Source organism: Penicillium citrinum, assembly GCF_028827155.1.
Source record: "Penicillium citrinum strain IBT 23319 chromosome Unknown utg000003l:1.0-4596430.0:1.0-4598250.0, whole genome shotgun sequence".
NCBI classification, from domain to species: domain Eukaryota; kingdom Fungi; phylum Ascomycota; class Eurotiomycetes; order Eurotiales; family Aspergillaceae; genus Penicillium; species Penicillium citrinum.
Genome location: NW_026622688.1, coordinates 3,951,646 through 3,969,691, shown reverse-complemented (window position 1 = coordinate 3,969,691; position 18,046 = coordinate 3,951,646). Strand labels below are relative to the sequence as shown.

At 47.3% G+C, this 18,046-nt stretch overlaps 8 protein-coding genes across 8 annotated transcripts; 4 read left to right on the top strand and 4 right to left on the bottom strand.

Moving 5' to 3' along the window:
* Nucleotides 1-127: 127 nt before the first annotated feature.
* On the top strand, nt 128-835 carry N7469_004723 (VanZ family protein; the record flags this gene model as incomplete). The annotated part of the gene is made up of 2 exons (XM_056643643.1): nt 128-152; nt 216-835. The coding sequence occupies 2 exons, from the start codon at nt 128-130 to the stop codon at nt 833-835; spliced, it is 645 nt and encodes a 214-aa protein (XP_056503055.1).
* A 1,045-nt stretch (nt 836-1,880) lies between these two features.
* Nucleotides 1,881-4,111, top strand: abp2 (putative ARS binding protein Abp2; the record flags this gene model as incomplete). Its single annotated transcript, XM_056643642.1, has 2 exons — nt 1,881-2,451; nt 2,507-4,111. The coding sequence occupies exons 1-2, from the start codon at nt 1,882-1,884 to the stop codon at nt 4,109-4,111; spliced, it is 2,175 nt and encodes a 724-aa protein (XP_056503054.1). The 5' UTR covers nt 1,881.
* Nucleotides 4,112-5,014: 903 nt separating this feature from the next.
* Nucleotides 5,015-5,480, bottom strand: N7469_004721 (uncharacterized protein; the record flags this gene model as incomplete). The annotated part of the gene is made up of 3 exons (XM_056643641.1): nt 5,015-5,170; nt 5,224-5,343; nt 5,400-5,480. 3 exons carry the CDS (start codon nt 5,478-5,480, stop codon nt 5,015-5,017), a joined length of 357 nt encoding a protein of 118 aa, XP_056503053.1.
* A 478-nt stretch (nt 5,481-5,958) lies between these two features.
* On the bottom strand, nt 5,959-8,041 carry N7469_004720 (allantoate permease family MFS transporter; the record flags this gene model as incomplete). The annotated part of the gene is made up of 10 exons (XM_056643640.1): nt 5,959-6,179; nt 6,246-6,359; nt 6,415-6,604; nt 6,666-6,766; nt 6,823-7,099; nt 7,156-7,295; nt 7,367-7,442; nt 7,492-7,607; nt 7,664-7,738; nt 7,828-8,041. 10 exons carry the CDS (start codon nt 8,039-8,041, stop codon nt 5,959-5,961), a joined length of 1,524 nt encoding a protein of 507 aa, XP_056503052.1.
* A 975-nt stretch (nt 8,042-9,016) lies between these two features.
* Nucleotides 9,017-9,875, top strand: N7469_004719 (3-hydroxyacyl-CoA dehydrogenase family protein; the record flags this gene model as incomplete). The annotated part of the gene is made up of 2 exons (XM_056643639.1): nt 9,017-9,559; nt 9,621-9,875. 2 exons carry the CDS (start codon nt 9,017-9,019, stop codon nt 9,873-9,875), a joined length of 798 nt encoding a protein of 265 aa, XP_056503051.1.
* A 940-nt stretch (nt 9,876-10,815) lies between these two features.
* Nucleotides 10,816-13,405, bottom strand: N7469_004718 (putative TBC domain protein; the record flags this gene model as incomplete). The annotated part of the gene is made up of 2 exons (XM_056643638.1): nt 10,816-11,202; nt 11,273-13,405. 2 exons carry the CDS (start codon nt 13,403-13,405, stop codon nt 10,816-10,818), a joined length of 2,520 nt encoding a protein of 839 aa, XP_056503050.1.
* Nucleotides 13,406-14,369: 964 nt separating this feature from the next.
* Nucleotides 14,370-15,842, bottom strand: N7469_004717 (Mo25 family protein; the record flags this gene model as incomplete). Its single annotated transcript, XM_056643637.1, has 5 exons — nt 14,370-14,606; nt 14,674-14,946; nt 15,010-15,488; nt 15,610-15,670; nt 15,735-15,842. The coding sequence occupies 5 exons, from the start codon at nt 15,840-15,842 to the stop codon at nt 14,370-14,372; spliced, it is 1,158 nt and encodes a 385-aa protein (XP_056503049.1).
* A 247-nt stretch (nt 15,843-16,089) lies between these two features.
* N7469_004716 (protein arginine methyltransferase RmtB) lies at nt 16,090-17,918 on the top strand (the record flags this gene model as incomplete). The annotated part of the gene is made up of 4 exons (XM_056643636.1): nt 16,090-16,318; nt 16,405-16,812; nt 16,874-17,111; nt 17,168-17,918. The coding sequence occupies 4 exons, from the start codon at nt 16,090-16,092 to the stop codon at nt 17,916-17,918; spliced, it is 1,626 nt and encodes a 541-aa protein (XP_056503048.1).
* Between the last annotated feature and the right edge of the window lie 128 nt (nt 17,919-18,046).

Genomic DNA, 18,046 nt, shown 5'->3' with positions numbered 1-18,046 from the left:
CGTCTGCTTTGCTATCCACCATCTCCGCCAAACCCGACAAGCTCCAACGCACCCACCACAAACTCGGCCGGGGAACTTTGAAGGCCCTTAACGTACGCGCATTTGATTGTCTTCAATCTTCATCATAATGAGGATCCGCTATCCTTTCGCAGGTATGTCTTTCGGGCTCCCCATATTGACTGGATGATTCGTTTTTGCTGATCCACTCTTCGTAGGAGCTTTTGTCTTTCTGTTGATTCTCGCCGGTTATATTGGCCTCCTTCCGCATAGTACCTCTTCATCAATCCCTGCGAACCTGCAACCGAATGACAAGTTCCTGCATCTGATCACGTTTTTCCTATTATCGGTCACCTTCTACTGGATCGTTGATACGTCGCGCCGGCGTACTTTGCACCTCACCTTGGTGGTGTGTACGTTGGGCTTAGGGGTAGGCTCGGAGGTATTCCAAGGCTTGCTTCCGAACGATCGTCCCTTTGATCCATTTGATATTGTTGCCAATGTGGTCGGTAGTCTAGGTGCTATTGGTATCTGTGGCTGGTACCACCGCCGGATGTTAGAGCGCCGCCGAGCCAGCCGCTATGGAATGGTTGATGGGGATGGGGATGATGATGTCGAGCTTGGTACTGGGGTCGGAGCACGCTCTCGAGAAGAGGAAGGAATGGGTCCTCAAGAGTCTGGGGTGACCAATTTAGAACAAGAGGTAGACAACTGGGATGAGAATGCAGTTGACAATTGGGATACCGAAGATGGTCTGGAACCTCCGGAGACAGCACCTCCAGATTATCATGAACATGGACACACAGCTGAAGAGGGGATCGGAAAACGCAGTGACTGATGGTATCGTTTATGAATTTTTGATCTAAATGTCCATTTATATGCACCATATATGATTGTTGGATTTTATGATGAAGCCGAAGCGTTGATTGGGTTTATGTGGGTATGATGTTAGAAATATGGCTCTATTATTATGTTTCCATTATCGATGCAGGACATGTCGGTCATTCAGTCATATGAAATTCCAAGTGTTGGAACCAGTGCTTCGTGGTGGCTTGCAACATCTGTTGTGTGCTGTTTACCGTCTGCTCCAATGTACAAATTTTCTGTTCTTACATATTGGTATATAGTATATCAGTCTGGGCGATTGAATTTAAGAGATGCCTATTATATAGTCGTAAACAACTATAATCCACTCGAGTCGAGCTTCAAATCACACAAAATTACAATAATTCTGTATATGGTATGGCCCTTGACAATCACACGATGTGATAGTCCGCATTTATGTAGTCACGTGCGTACCAATACTTCGTTGACTCGTGGAAGTGATGGACAACCAACCTTCTTGAGATTTGACTATTGGAAATAGTGCTAGATTGTATTTGGTTTGACTGATTAAAATTTCGAGTCTTCACTTGAGATTAATATGATCGGTAGATGGTATCCTCTAATTGATAAGACCAAATACTGATCATCCAATGTAGTTATACTAACTAGTAGTGAGAAGCATCCAGGCACCAAGGCACCGACCCCGCGCGCTATTGCTGCACAGTAAAAATAGAAACTTGACGGCGCTTCCAGCCACCTCGAGGGGTGATCCTCGTGGAAAAAAGTCCATTTTGTTCCAGTGTTTCTCCCTTCTCATCCCGTTCTTTCATACTGCGGGTTTGTTCCTATATGTATTAATGTGGTGCATCACGGTCGACTGCAAATTTTCGAATAGAACCCCATGATTGTTAAGCTGTATTGGGTGGTTCCTGCATCCTTGTTGGGAGGCTGATGACTCCTGGATCAATCCGATGGAGTCTACATTTCCTGCCATGATGGACTCAACTGATCGATCAGATCAAGGTGACCTAAGAGGCTCTCAAATGATTGTTCAGCAGTATGCCCGGTACCCATCTACATTGGAATCGGCACTTCGCAGTGCCTCGTCGCTTGGGAGTGCTCGCAGCCAAGCTGAAGCTAATAAATCGCCTTCATTACATCGTAAAGAAACTCCACGGAGCATTCAGTCTTCTCCTAGGGGGGTTTCGCTCTGCTATTCAATCGTCATCAGTAGCTCATTCCGGGCAATCAATGTCTCCACCTGTATTTGATGCCATTCGCCATCAGCAGTTGAAAGACACTACTGACCACGCGGAACCTCGAACCTTACCATCCCGCGAAATTACTGACGAGACAATCGATGATGCTTATGTCTTGTTTATCCTCTACTGCAATCCGAATGTTCCCTCTTCTGTTGATACTTCGGAGCTCCGACGAACATTTCGGTGCCCTCCTCGCAGCGATGGCAAAAGTTTCAGTGTTTTCACCCTTTTCGAGCTAATTCGCAAACTTGACAATAAAGAACTAAAAACTTGGATTCAACTGGCTATTGAGTTGGGTGTAGAGCCACCCTCCATTGAGAAAAAGCAAAGCACACAGAAGGTTCAGCAATATGCAGTCCGCTTAAAGGTATTTGATACCCCGTCTCCCATAGGTCTATATGATCACCTCTGATAAAAACTAGCGTTGGATGCGTGCGATGCATGTCGATGCATTCTTTGAATTTTGCTTGGGCCACCAACATCAGTATTATACCCAATTGCCTCCTTCAGGTCCATATATTAGTGAATCCCGCGATGGCGTACCACTAGAAGAGGACCTCGCACTTCGAGCACTTGTTCCCCAATGGAAGCCGAAACGAGGGAGGAAAAGAGCAGAGGACAGAGAGCTCGAGGAAGAAAAACCAGTCAAGCGGCCCCAACTGGACACCTCGGCAACGGGCTTACACCCAGGGGGTTTGCAGCACCATTCGGTGACTTTCCCACAGAGCGCCATACCGTTCAGTGCATTCCCAGACGATGATCCCTGGATGGCAGCCTCGTCAGCGTACCCGCATCCTGGACAACCCGGTCAACCTGCTCAGGATCTTCGTTGGAGACTCCCAGAACGGGAGACATCACCTGCAGGATACCCACAATCGGCCATTATTCCACGAGGAAGCCAACCATCCGACTCTCTTGTGTCAAATGAACCCCGTTCAGCTATTACTCCATCAACTGGCGAGAAAACTCGCTCGCGGCGGAGGCATGGACCCGCAGTCTCTTCGGCTTGGACCAACACCACTGGCTCATCTAATGGCAAGAGTCGAGGCAGGCCTCCGAGCAAACCACAAGCATCTGGACCATTTTCCACATTTCATGTGAATTCCACGCGTGATTCTTTACATATTCCAACAAATCCTCTTCCACAATCGTCTCCCCTTGTGGTAAATCAGAACTCGACAGAGCCCATTCCAAGCTCAAACTTCAACCAGTCACCCACACCTGCACACAATGGAAGACCAAACAAGCTTCAATTGCAAGTACCACAGCATTTCGGAGCACCGGTGCGCCTTGCAACACCACCGACACTTTTAGTAAATGGCATCAATGGGGCAGTGGTACATACCGACGAGAGTCGTCCGTCTGAGCCAGCGGATATTGACTCTGTTGGCTTGCGTGAAGACAACAATGGGGAAATAACCATTGATGATGTTGTCCGTGTTCTTTCAGATGACCTCATGCGTGCCCACCTCACCGGTGCAGCCAACCCTCTGAGGCCTAATGAAGCTCGTGGATTGGCATCAGCCATAATAGCAACTACTTCTTCCACCTACTCTCAAATCCCATTTGAGTCCCCAGCACTGCACCTGGCAACTCACTTAGGGGTTGCTCACCATTTTGGCTTTAGAGTTCCACGACCAAACTACATGGCACTGAGTATTGAGGCACCGCTGCCACGCGACGGCTCAAATAACGGCTTACACGGCACCAAATGCAGCCTCACGCTGGAATATACACCCTCTTACCGCTTTTCAATACACGTTGTAATAGGAGAAGTTAACTCGAGCTCTCTTTCAAGTTCTCCTCCCAAAATTAATGCGGCCAATGCCACGCACTCCCAGGAGAGTGCTTCTCGGGAACATGATATCAGAGACCTTGGTATAGAGGAGGATGATCCCGAATCTTCAGCATCCGAAGCTACCTGGAGAGCGCGCTATGCGAAGCTACGGGCACAAATGCAAAAGAAGGAGCGTGCTTTGTCTAATTATAAGCGAAAGATCGTTGAATCTGTTATGGCGGACATATAACGAAGACTATGAAGGCGTTACCTGTTGATGAGAGGGATTTTTTGCAACCCATTTTATTCTGTCTTCGACGTGTTCGGCCAATATCTGGTTGATACTCGTGATTTTTTGTGCCGAGATACCCCCGTTTATAATTGATTTTTTTTTTGCGTGGCATATGAAATATTCGAAGTAGATAAGCTGATTCAAATATCAGAATCGTGTCGATATAGTGAGTATGGTCCAGACTCAATCTCGATAGTCGAATACCATCCATGTGATGACATTCGTCATTTCCCCCAAGGTCGTACATATTGTACTACACATTGTATTCTCAAAACTTCAAGATGCACTGTATTTATAAAACAGTTTCACTTTCCTGGATAAATAGGAAAAGGATCGTGAGTAAAAACTTTTTCTAGCGACGGAACGGAGGACATAGGAAGGATGTTGAAGACAGACAACAACGATCTTGTCTTTAAATTATCTTGAACGATACAAATGGCCGGAGGGAACGCGTCCCAGTGGTTGTACTGATTCCTAAGCAAGATCAACAGCATACCAGAGCGAAAATCATACAAATCAATGAAACTGCAAGATAGATGGCGAGGGCTATTCCTTTCGAACTAAATCACAAAATCCGGTTGAATGGAGCTATCGCGGCCGCGAGACCCATGAGATACATAAAACTCCTAAATTCCTTGATACCAGAAACCAAATGCACCAAAAATGAGAATCCACCAAAAGCCAAAACAAAGAGAACTAAAAAAAACAGCCCATGCTCCTCAAGCCATCAAATATCTCGAAGACGAGAGATCCTGCCGATTGGGGTATTTCTGTCTATAAGTCAGTATCTTGTACCAGCCAACATCTAGGTTCAGAGACCCCAAGACTCAACTGACTCGTGCAGGAAGCCAAAAGCGAGCTTCACGCATCGTCCTGGACACACTCATCCTTTTCGGCCTGAGTAGCTACGTCCTCATCGTCCTTAGCATCGCTTCGTGCTGCCTTCTTGGCTGCGACCTTCTTGGATGGAGCACGCTTGATCTTGGGAGAGGAGGAGGGCGTGGTGGCAGATGTAGACTATGAGCAATTAGACTCATATACTAACCAGCAAAATTCATGTTTGGATTTACAGCAGGCTTGTAGAAACATTCGACTTTGAACCCGTGTTTCTTTGCGAGCGCCTTGAACCGATTCCCAGCTGAATGAGGGTTGTTGTAGCCCAGAGCGCTGGCGACTGCGAGCATGTCGACCTGGGATTATCTAGTCATTGAAACGCTCGTCGATGATAGATCACTAGTGACCTTACCTTTCCACGAGACATGTCAAATCCCTTGAAGCACTCCACAAGGAAGAGAAAGTCCTTGTCAATGGGATTTTCGTTAGGCATTTTGGCGTCAGTTGTTTGTAATATTGAATGATGTGTTACTAAGGATGAGCTGATCCGAGCTAGAAGTGATAGGTGGAAAAGGTCTGGAGGTGCTGACTGAAAAAAGTGAAGGATGGGTGAGACGGGTGATCAAGAAGAAGAGAAAGACCGACCTTCGCAGCGGGTGAACTTTTCCAACTGTCCAGAACACTTCAGCTTTGGCGGTCACGTATCTGCCCAGGTAGACACACTAGCATCATCTATTTTCAAATACCAATTGGAAGGAATGTCGAGATAAAACCTTGGATCAAAATTGGAGAGTATGACTCAACTACCTCTGGATATACTAGTAAGGCTTTGTATATAGATGGCCCTTCGCTGTCATTGGCAAGGCATAAAAGTAAATTGGAAGATGGCTACTAGACTCGATCAATACGATGAACCTTGAGTCATGATATAGGTGCAATATTTCCAAAGTTCTAGCAAGATATGCAGTCGTTTATAACATATATCGGAATAATGGTGAGCGGTCACCCAATGAATCTGGATCATCGGGATATTCTGAGGGATCCATGAGGTCTCGTTGACGATTGATGCGTTGATATGCGAATCGCAAAACCACAGTAGCTATCATGCCGACTACCACAAAGGCAAGCTCCAATGAATGACCGAGGATATATTGCGGGGCGTCCTGGGCACGGTAGAAGTTGGATGCCATAGCTACAAGCTCAGTGAATTAGTATGTGGCTTTAGGGTTCTGTGAAGACGACAGTCATGGAACCTTACCACCTGCGAGGTTACCAATGCCAATATAGATAGCCATTCCAGCAGCACGTTTATAGTCTCCAGCTAGATTGACACTGATCCAAGTGACATTGCCTGGGAAAGCAGGGTAGATCCCTTGTATAGACTTTAGCTTGTGGTTCCAGCTCGTTGGAGCTCTATCAAAACTCACCAATAACAGCCACGAAGACTCCAAAGTATACAACACCAGGGACGCTTCGGCCACTTGAAGCGAGGCAAATAATGAAACCAATAGCGATCATAGCCATGAAGAATAGGATGAAGGGCGACCGCTGTTTCCGTCGATCTGAGAGCCATGCTGCAAATACAGCAACGACTGCCGCGGTGATATATATCGGGACCTAGGCAATTTGGAGAGGCTCCTTAGCAAGAGATCCTGCATATGGCGAGTGATGAACTTACCGTCAAAAGTTGGGCCGTCGAGGATGCATAGCCAAGATCTTTGATGATGGAAGGAAGAAATAATGAAATACCATAGAGAGGACAGGTGATACCCCAATACACTGAGTTGAGAATGTTAGTTTTCATTTTCAGTCAAGAATTGACGGGCAACGCTTACTGAACAGTCCCAACCAAATTTGCCAGTCCAGGAATGCATCAATAACATATTTGGTTTGGAATTTGGCTTCATCCTGTACCATTTCCCGCGCGTCTGCTGAATTTTGAATGCGTAGGCTATGAATAACAAACCGACGTTCCTCCTCTGTGAGGAAGGTGGCCGTCTCTGGAGAATCATGGATTGCGAATGGTGCAATTAGAGCCACCACAACGGTCAAAAGCCCTTCGAGAATGAAAATCCAACGCCAGCCCGCGTAACCACCAACACCGTCCATTTTCTATTGAAACGATGTGAGATTCACGGTAGCGTACAGGTAGAAGCAATGGTACGTACCGCAATTCCATATGCAAGAAGCCCCGAGAATGCACCTGCGATGCTGGCCGCACTAAAGAATAGCGCCTGCCGATATTGAGCTCTGTGTCGAGGATACCAGAGTGTAATGTAGTAAGCGACACCTGGGTAGAGACCGGCTTCTAAATAAATCGGATCGATTTAGCAGAGATCCCCCAGATACAGTAATTCTGGATAGAAGATCTATACGTACCAGCGACGCCGAGCATAAGACGAGTTGCCAAGAGACCGCCGTAATTCTTGACCACCCCCATCAAAGTCTTGATACTCTATGTCAATACAAATGGACCGTGAGCTAGAATGAAGTTCAAAACTAACCATTACAATACCCCACGCAACCATAATCAAGGGTAGCCATCGGGACGGTCTCAGCTTCTTGAGAAGCAGATTGCTCGGTAATTCGAAGACACAGTAGGTGAAGAAAAACACAGTTACTGCGGGCATTGAGTATCAGTATGCTGTAACCAAGTGACCGGAACATGGTTCGTACGAGTCCAATTGTACTGAGGACCAGTCATATTTAAATCATCTACCAACCCTTCGATCTTCGCATTGCCAATATTGCCTATTCAAACTCCAAATGAGAATCGCCAATCAGTAAGCTTATCTTGGTCTCACCAAAGACGATCTGCACCCGTATCGTGTACTACTTACCTCGGTCCAGGAATGCGAGGAGGTAAAGTATGCTCAACATTGGAATCAACCGAAGGTCCATTTTGCGCAATACCGCTTTTTCATCAACATTGAAACTTAATGAGCCATTGATAGCTATTTCATGATCCCTGATCTTCTCATCATGTGAGCTTTGGGGGTTCTCAAATTCGCATACTGAGGCTTTCTCCAGCGAGGCGTCTACAGCGGTAGACATCGCGATGGGATGAGGATGTCAATGGGGGAAGGTACGATGGCGAGGGGGAAAAGAAAGGAAGGGACAAGCAGAAAAGAACAAGAACAAGGAAAAGCAGGGGGAAAGAGCAACCGTCGGCTCTTAAAAGGCTTCTCGTGGTTTCCTTCGACAGTTTACCTGCCAAGCATTCCCCCATATTTCCCCCCGGATTTCAATCCCCCTCTCCACCCCCACGGCTACGGTAATCAAATGGTGAGATCAACCCACTTCTTGGCGTGAGGGGGGTCATATCCCACATTTGCTGAGCTTAAGGTTTTCTATCTACTCGGGGCAGACTTGCCAGTGGTGATCTAGAAACTTTGTCTTTGGTGGTGTGTTGCAGGAGTGGTATCCTAGTGTACTAACTATTGTGTAGGAGTACTAACTAACAAACAAACAAACTAATTGACTAAATGATTAACTAGCTAGTGGTAGATCTAGACCAAACAGATGGATTTGGTTTGGCATATATGCTTATGCTAGCTTTGGAATGCATACAGTAGTTGAAATTCCGCGATTCCGCACTCGATTGATGCAGGGACTTGTAAGCGCTAAGAAAAGTACATCTTGGTCTGACTTGTTGCTAATTTGTCAATTTCTCATCCTACTACTCTGCTATGTCGCCAGTCATTTTCATATAATAATCATTGTCAACAGTGCAATTGCATACTTTATTACCAAACTGGAGTCGTCAAAAGATGTGATCTTCAGCCACACAGCCACAGCTTTTCTCGCACTTATATCATCATGGTGAAATGGGACCAACTTCCTCAATTTGCTCACAGTGGCATCATTGCCACCATCATATAATCGGATGAGACCGTCCGTCTCGATGACCTTACCAAATAGCCCTGTAGACCAGTCGAACAGTGCCTCTCAGTTCATCCAATCTCCTCAAAGGTCTTGCAATCCCAACGCCTTTCCCGTTATTCTATCATCTCTATAAACCCATCCAGCATGCCTTCGTCCCCATGGTCTTCCCCCGATACCAGCAATCGCCCAATTGCCGTAATCGGCGGCGGAATTATGGGCCGAAGGATTGGCATGATGTGGTTGGCAGCTGGCTACAACGTGATCCTATGTGAAAAGTCCAATGAGAGCTACGACGGAGCATTGGATTATATCAATGAGAATAAGGCAAGGCAAGCATCGAAGCTAGGCACGAAGCCAGGCGAGGTGCGGCTAACCGCCTCAATGGAAGAGGCAGCACACAATGCTTGGATGGTTGTTGAGGCTGTTCCAGAGATATTGGAGTTGAAAATTGATATCCTAGGACAGGCGGATAAAATTGCCCCACCAGACTGTGTCGTGGCGACGAACTCATCTTCGCTTCGCTCAAGCCAGATGCTGGCTAATACCACCAACAACTATCGTATCTGTAATGGTCATTATTACATGCCACCTGAGCAGACCTACTACGAGGTCATGTCGTGCGGTGAAACCGATCCTGCCATCTTCCCCTTCTTGATGGAGAAAGCCGCCACTGCGGGATTCCAGCCCGTGCACGCGAAAAAAAGAGTCGACTGGTTTGGTCTTCAATCGAATTTGGGCGGGCATCAAGCGAGAGTGTCTGCTTGTTATGGCGGATGGCGTTAGTGATGGTAAGACCATTGATGATATGTTCAAGTCTTGGTTCAAGGCCGAGAAGGGCCCATGTCAGATGATGGATACCGTTGGATTGGATACTGTGTACAATATTGAGGTTGTATACGGGCAACAGCTGGGTGTTAATCCGCGAGCCAGAGAGTGGCTGAAGGCTACCTATGTCGACCAAGGCAATTTGGGCTCAAAGGCCGGCAAAGGGCTGTTAGGATAATGTTGAAATCATTTGGTATGCGGCCAACATTGACGCGATAAAAGGAGCGAGGAAAAGACGCATGTTTGAAGTTGTACGATCGCTCTGGGGTTTCTATATTCATCTGAAGATAATTAGATAGACACAGTTATCGGTACTCTTAAGTAGGAAACCGCACAGAAACCACATCAGATTGAATGCCGAGAATTCTATCCAAAGAAAAAAGACATCGTTAAAGCCATATTCAATTAATGAGGATCGGGAAATCAAAGATAGAGTCGTCTAGCGATTGAAGATATGGTTGAAGATAGTAGTTGGAATGAACGAAAACGGGTATCATAAGTATGAAGCTCCCACTAGATAAACCAAGGCTCATACAATAGTACATCGAATAACTCAGACCAATAAGGTCAAGTGAAAGTTCTGCTTCTTTGTTCGTCCTGATACGTAGATCAGTCATTAGGATGTGCTAATAGGCAAAAGGCCTAAAGCATGAGAAAGCCAATACCATATCAAGCTTGATAGAAGAAAAAGCCATGTACACGTCTGATGAGCCCTGTTGGGAAAAATACATTAGGAGATAGTGAAGAGAGTGTAATCAGAAGTTGTTCAGACTCAAAGCCACAAGGCAACCGTTCAGGGTTGCCGAGGTTTATTAGGGCCCGGGAAAGATGGAGTGAGACGCAAACAGGGGGGGTTGAAATAATGGAAAAGGGGTCAAAGTATGGAAATACAGGTATTAGGAATAAGGGGGTATTGACAATCCGATTGTTCCAAGGGCACAAAGAGTCCAATGTCTCTTGGCCGCGAGTAAAAGTCCAGAAAGGGGTATAAAGATTAGGGCGTCAAGTGATAGTTCTCAGGAGTCCATGCGATCATGAGGGTACGAGACATCCATCAGAAAGAGTGATTAGGGTAAGTATGACAATAGAAAGAGACAGAAGAACAGTGGAAGCGTGAATCAATGGGACGGCACTTTTCGGCGTCGGTGAACTTTCCACTCGGCCTTGGCGACTCGCATAAAGAGTTCAATATCTTTTATCGGAACCCAGCTGGTGAGAACTTTCATTATGTTCTCAAAATCGGATTCCAGAATTATATCACGCATGCCATCTATAAGAGCAGCGGATGTGGCATGGAGTACGTCAAGACCCTGACCAAAGGTCCCTGGGTCTTTCGTCGGGCCTTTCCCAGAAGAGGTAGCTGGTCGACCTGTATGGTCTTCTGAATCCCCGAGGAGCATGAATACATCCCAGACGCGAAGTTGAGCTGGGAAAGGGATTGAGTAATTAAATAATGTCAAATACCACCGGGTACCATAGGCTGTTGGCGGGATTCCGACCTCGTTCTATGGACATGATTAGTACACGGGCTCGGAGAATTTGGAGGTTAACGGAGAAGGTTCAGGGATTTCGTACCAGTTTCGAGGCTACCTCACCACCGGCCAGCCATTCACGCTCAAAGTCGTCCAATGCTTCCATGAGTCCTGCAAAACCTGACTTGTATAGTTGCTCTAGGCCGCGAAGGTGCCAGAGCCGCGCAATCATTACAAAGGCATGCTCCTCGTCATAATAGGACAAGAGTGTAGCTGCAAGAGCTGCCATGCCTTGCACATAACCAGTATCGGGATAATATAATGACATGGCATGTAGGACACGAAAGAGGAGCCTCTGGCCACCACGATATCTTCGACGAAACATGATATGGCTGGTGATGGTACGAGGTACATCGATGTCGATCTGAACATCGTCCGGCGAAGAGATATACTGATACTCATGAAATGCCTCAATAAGCTCTTCTTCAGACGGACTATTAGGGTGCCGCTTGGCACTCGCCTCGAGGAACGAATACCAAGCTGTTCCACGCCATCGATCCGGAATACCTTTCCATGTTCGCTCGATCAGTTTGCTGCTCTGCGTATCGAACTCGAACGTCATGCCACCACCGTCGCGGCTCTTTTTAGTAGGTCTAGCCATTTTGGTCCATTTGTCTTCACGTTCCCACTCCTTCCTTCGCATCGCACGCGCGGCAGCTGCATCTTGTCCATCCCCGGTGTTCTTATCAGGGAGAGTCAGCATGTCAGCAGCTTCGTCCGTAAATTTGCGATCCCGGTTATGAGGGAGGTGATTCGTTGCGGAGCGTAGACGAGAAGTTGACCGCCGGATCGGCGCACTGGTCGTACTAGCTGATGAAGATGGACGCCCTGCTGCGGAGCTTTGAGAGAGATTTCGAGTGGGCGATCGACCATTGAAAGATCTATTACTGGATGGTCGGATAGAGCGTTTGCGACGTGGCGATTCCGAGGCAAGCAACAGACTCGTGGTAACTCGTTGGATTGGATGAGGCTCGGATTTGTCGGTGCCATTCTTGGGAGTTGCATGGATGAAGCCATAACGATCCACTTCTTCAGCACCGACGTTTTGCCAGTATTCGATGCCACCCGCGAGCTCTTGGGTTTCTCGCTTCATTCTCATACGTTCCACCTCCTCTGACGCTCGGCCTTTGGAAGTAGGCTCCGACGATTGAGGCCCAGGGGTGGAAGCAGTTTCGACATCAGAGGTTGCGTTCTCCTCCCAAAGGACGCCATTTTCCACGGCAATCGACTTTGCAACGTCAGAATCAGTGACCTTGTCATCGCCCCTATCATACATCAATCGAACTCTTCGAGAGAGCATATCCTCATCAGCGGATATAGCTCTGCTCTGAAGACTGGTCTGTCGAGGACGGAGGGTACCCTGTGGTTTTGGTGGGCGCGGAGTAGGCTTCGGTAGACTGTTATCCGTATCGACTGTGGTGGTTGAAGGGGTAGGTACGGGTGATATATCGACATCTTGTTGGATGGACTGTGCCTCCGACTGCGGCTCCGGGTCCTGCTCTTGTTCAGACGGGGACTCCATTCGACCCTCTAGTCGTTTGCCCGGCCGAGGACGACTCGATTGGTCCCGAATAAGACTACCACGATGTGAGAACTTCATTGTCTTGTCCAATCCACTAAGGGAGCCGGTGGGAATATCCAAACTGATTCCATTGAAGGACTGTTCAATCTGGGGCACAGGTGGTGTCTCTTCAGAGCTCATCTTCCGTTCCAATTCGGCCGATCTTTTTCTCAATCCGCCCCATTTGCGCTCCGACCAGCGTGATCCTGGTCGAGATCCCGGGCGCGAGCTTGGGCGGGCACTCCCATCATTGAGTATGATACTCGGAACACTATGCAATGAAGGCGCCTTCCCACCAGGTCGACGATCCTCCGATGATCTTGACCGGCCTTCGTTCCCTGAAGATGTAAAAGGTCTCAGTTTCCCCTCGTGTCTTGCGCTGTCTTGCGGCGCGACCGCTGTGGCGGGACGGTCGTTGGCTGCCGAGGGTACGCTCATGCTAAGGGATCGGCCATTGGGTTCCTGAGGCGCATTACCGGTGGGCACTGAGACTGAACGAATGGCAGACGGGCGTCTCACTCTGAGAGAGTCGTTGGAGGGGACGGCGCGAATGGTCGAGCGCGACTCCGGGTGAACGGTTGAGGGTGATAACGATGCAGGGGCCTCTTCCACCATTATCCCAGCATGACTTAGGGAGAACAAAGGGACAAACGAGCGACGAAGCCAGAACGCACAAGATTTAGAAATCAGCGGGGCAATTAAGGAGCGTGGAGGGCATCACTGATCCCTTTGCGGGCAGGGACTGGAAATTAAAATTGACCAGGAGACTTCAAAAAGACGGGGCGGGTGGAGTTTGGACGGTCTTGGCACTCTGCAGTCTGTTCATTCCAATCGGCAGAATACTTTGATGTAAGCAGGCAATGTCTGCAGGATATAATCAATATGAAACAACCGAAGAGATCTTTCAAGTGGTAAGTATGTAAGAAAAAAGAGGATTAATTGGAGAAAGAAGGTCATTAGAATAGCACGTCGTGTTCCACTCCCAGGCCACGCAGTAGTGGAGTGCGCGAAAACAGACAAGGAGACTGGAGTGGAGACTTTGACCAGTAGTTGATTGCTTAGATTAGAACAGCCATGGTGTCATGGTCCATTGCAGTATCCATTGTCTAGAATGAATGGAGGTTGGAAGAATGAGGTCCACTTTGTTTAGTCTGATGTTGTATTGACAGAGTAAACTGGCGTTTATAGTCCAATATCAAAGACAATTTGCAAGAATGTAGAAGTGGAGGAAGATGTACTACTCCAAACTCAAAGTACGGAAAAGGTCCAATTTTGTGTCACTCCCACGCAAAGTGTAGAATAGATAGACATGTACATAGTAGTATACTCCATACAGAGTGAAATAATAAAATCAAATCATTTCAAGAAAAAAAAGAACAAGAAAAGAAAAGAACGCGTCAAAACGCCCGTAGCCGAGACGGCGCAATCCAGCCATCAGCCGCCAATGCAAGAAAAAGGGGCCTCCTCAAGCGCATTCCCCTACATAGTAAGCTATGTATGTATGTATACTTAATTGTAATATTTAATACTCATCATGATACTCGTGATCCAGCCGTCCAGCGTTAGATCCTGCTAGGGTTTAAACCACTGCGGCCGTGCTGACCCCGGACTGCGACTCGCGAGTGGCTCGACTTCGATCGATGGGCTCTTTAGGTAGAACTTCAATTTGTCGAACAAGGAAACTCTTCTCGTCCGTGAATTGATCATCATCAGTTCGATCCTCAAGGAACTTGGGTAAGAAACGGAGTAGTCGGTCGCGGTTATTGATCAGAATGCGTTGTACTGCGACTGATTTGTTCGGGTTTGCCACAAATACCTGGTGATTTCTCGTTAACGTGGATGCCCTGACGTGGATGACTGGAACGAGAATTAGGTAGCCGTACCTTGAAAACGTGGAACCCTTCATATTGCACCATCTTGCGATCATCACGTAACAGCTTCATGCACAGCTTGAGGTTCTCCCCACTCTCCACATAAGCCATCATCACATTGTAATTGGCACGGTCCAACAAGATCTCCCCAAGAAGCTTAATGCTCTGTCGCTTTGTCACATATGAATCCGATTGCACAAGAACATTGTTGAATCGTCCAAAAAAGAGCTCAAAGTTGCTGGCTAAATATGCGGTGACCAGACTTTTGTGCCGAGTCAAGATTTCCTGAGAGATGTATCAGTCACTGTTCCAATTGCGAATACATACATCCATATAATGTCAACTTACTCGAAATGTCGTGAATGCATCAGCACTCACTTCAAAATTTCCTTTATCAATCCACTCAAAGAAGCTCCAAAATACGCCGGTGCCATTTTGCGGGGCATTGGGCTTCAACTCTGACAGACGCACGGCCGATTCCCCTTCTTGTGATTGATCATATAAAACCACGGCAGTGACAACGTCAAATTTGAGCGCTTCTCGTAGAATCACACCGCATGGCATGGCACTTTGGCTGTGAAAATATCCTCGGCATAATTCAATAAGAATCTCTGGACGATGATGCACAATATATGAGATAACTGGAGGGTCTTTGTCGGGCGCGTATGTGGTGGGTCGAAAGCGCAAGATATGAGAGAAGATGGTTTGCGTATCCTTTCTAGCCTCGAACGGCAGTAAATGAATTGATCGAGAGAGATCATAGAGTAAGTCCTCTTGTAAAGTTGCTTGAATGAGTGCGTGGACCTGATCGGGGGATGTGTTGATCTCTAAACCGTGAAGCATCATCTATTAGCCATGTTGGTCCATTCCAATTCCAATTCAGTCCAGCAACTTCGAACAGATTGCCTGTTATTCTTTAATCCTTTTTTCAGCGTGCAGGTAACCGACCTTGTGTTCCTTGGACAATCACTTTCATCTGACCAAGCTGTTTGGCTAGCTCCTCATCGGCCTGTATCCCCAAGTTAGCGAGGATACACTCTTCCTCTTCAAATAGAGCTCCTTGAGCTGCGTACCTTGGTTGTTGTATTAGAGGATGCTTCAACCCTGAGGAGTAGTTCTTTTGTTGACCGAACGACCTCTGCCGGCTGCCGGGATCTACCCCGATTGAAGAAGAAAGCCATGACTTCCCAATTTGAAGAAGTTCGATGATGAAACTGGAGAGAGATACTCAAGCCTGGAACGGTCCAAGGGTTCCCCGACCGCCCTGGTTGAATAAACAACAGAAAAGGCGGGGCGGGGCAACGGTTGGCCCGATAACGGATTTTTGTTTCTTTTTTTCTTTTTTTTCTTTTATCGGTTGGTTGGATTTTCTGCCCCTCCATTGCCCCTCCAGATCTGTTGCTTCTTATATAGTCCAGATCATTCACGATGGCCTTTTCGGATATTTCTAAAGAGAAAGTTCCTGCCGATGCGCGATCAGTTTCCGATGAATCTGATTCTACCAATGAGGAAGGCTGGGAAGATGTTGAGCCTGAGGATGATTCGCAGCCGGTGGTCGATCTATTCTCCGAGATTGTCTACCCCGATGTTCGTTCAATGCTGCAGGTATGCAAGGACAAACATAACTTCGACTTGCTGAAGATTCAAAAAGAGCTAGGTATGTAACTCTCTGTCCGCTACGAGGCATAGAAGTGTGGGCTTTCTATCATAGACCTTTCGAAGCTAATATATCGATTCTGGCAGAACTCGACTTCTTGGACTCCATTAAATTGGTCAACTATGTGCGATCCCAGGTCAAGGCTGGTAACAAGTCTCCCGACGTCTCCTCTAAGGCTCAATTCGAAGACGATGCCTACTTGAAGCCCGTGCTTGAAGACGATGCGCTTCTTTATAGTCTGGATGATATTGCCGAGGAGCAGGATGAGGACAAGGCCCCTGGTAACGATTCGGATCGTCGAGTCGTGGAACTGCAGGAGGAATTGGAACGACTGCAGACTCAATTCTCTGAGTATCGGATTGCCGTGCAGCAATCTCTCGAGGACCAGTTAACCCAGGAAGACGAGAAGCTCCAGCCCGAAGCACCAGAAAAGAAATCCACAGATAAGACCGAGGAAGTTGATGCTGACTACTTCAGCTCCTACTCTTACAACAGTTCGTATTCCATGACCGCCCAATACGCCGATATATTCGCTAATCACAGGACTCTCTATAGCAATCCACGAGTCTATGTTGAAGGATACCATTCGTACTGATGCATACCGTGACTTTGTCTACGAGAACAAGCATCTCTTCAAGGACAAGGTCGTCCTAGATGTTGGATGTGGAACCGGTATCTTGTCTATGTTCTGTGCCAAGGCCGGTGCAAAGAAGGTCATCTCGGTCGATAATTCGAACATTATTGATCGTGCCAAGGAGATTGTCTACGACAATGGTCTTGGTGATGTGATCACGTAAGTCATAATGTCTACTATTCCATTTAATTCTAGATCACTGATCGTTTGAGCAGATGCATTCGTGGCAAGATTGAAGAAGTTACTCTACCGGTTGAGAAAGTCGATATCATTATTTCGGAATGGATGGGCTACGGTCTTCTGTTCGAAGCCATGTTTGACTCGGTCATCTACGCCAGAGACCGCTATCTGGCTTCCGACGGCCTCATGGTCCCCTCTCACGCCACTCTTCGGGTTGCACCCTTCGCTGACCCCGATTTCATCGCCTCTCACATTTCCTTCTGGCACAACGTGTACGGCTTCAAGATGAACAGCATGTTACTGAATATCTATGAAGAAGCCCTTGTGCGTACCGTCCAACCCACCACCATTCCGGGAGATTCCAACATCTTTTTGCCCCTGCCTCTGCATACTATTACCGTTGAGGAGCTGAACTTCATCAAAGAGTTCAAATTCACCCTGAACGAGGATATCGACGCTCTTGATGGCTTCGCCATCTGGTTCGATATCTTCTTCATGCCCTCTAGGCAATCTCCAGTACCGGAGGACCCTATCCCCTCGGAAATGCAGAAGAAGGGAATTGTCTCCTTCACCACCGGTCCTCACGGAACCGAGACTCACTGGATGCAAACCATTCTCCTCATCGACCACGGCAAGGAGCAGCCCAAGCCTTTGAAAAAGGGCCAAACGTTCACCGGAAAGGTCGGTTACCAGCGAAAGCAGAATGGCTACCGCGGTCTGGATATCACCGTCGATTGGAACGGCGGGGAGAATGCTACAGGTAACCAACAATGGGCACTTCAGTAAATAGGAGCCGCCTTAGAAGTTGATATGATTTTAATGATGGTGTCATAAAATTTGATATTTCATGGGCTGTTAGCCTAGATAGAGAATTATATACCCAGTGAAAAATGAGATTCTACATGAAAGCAATT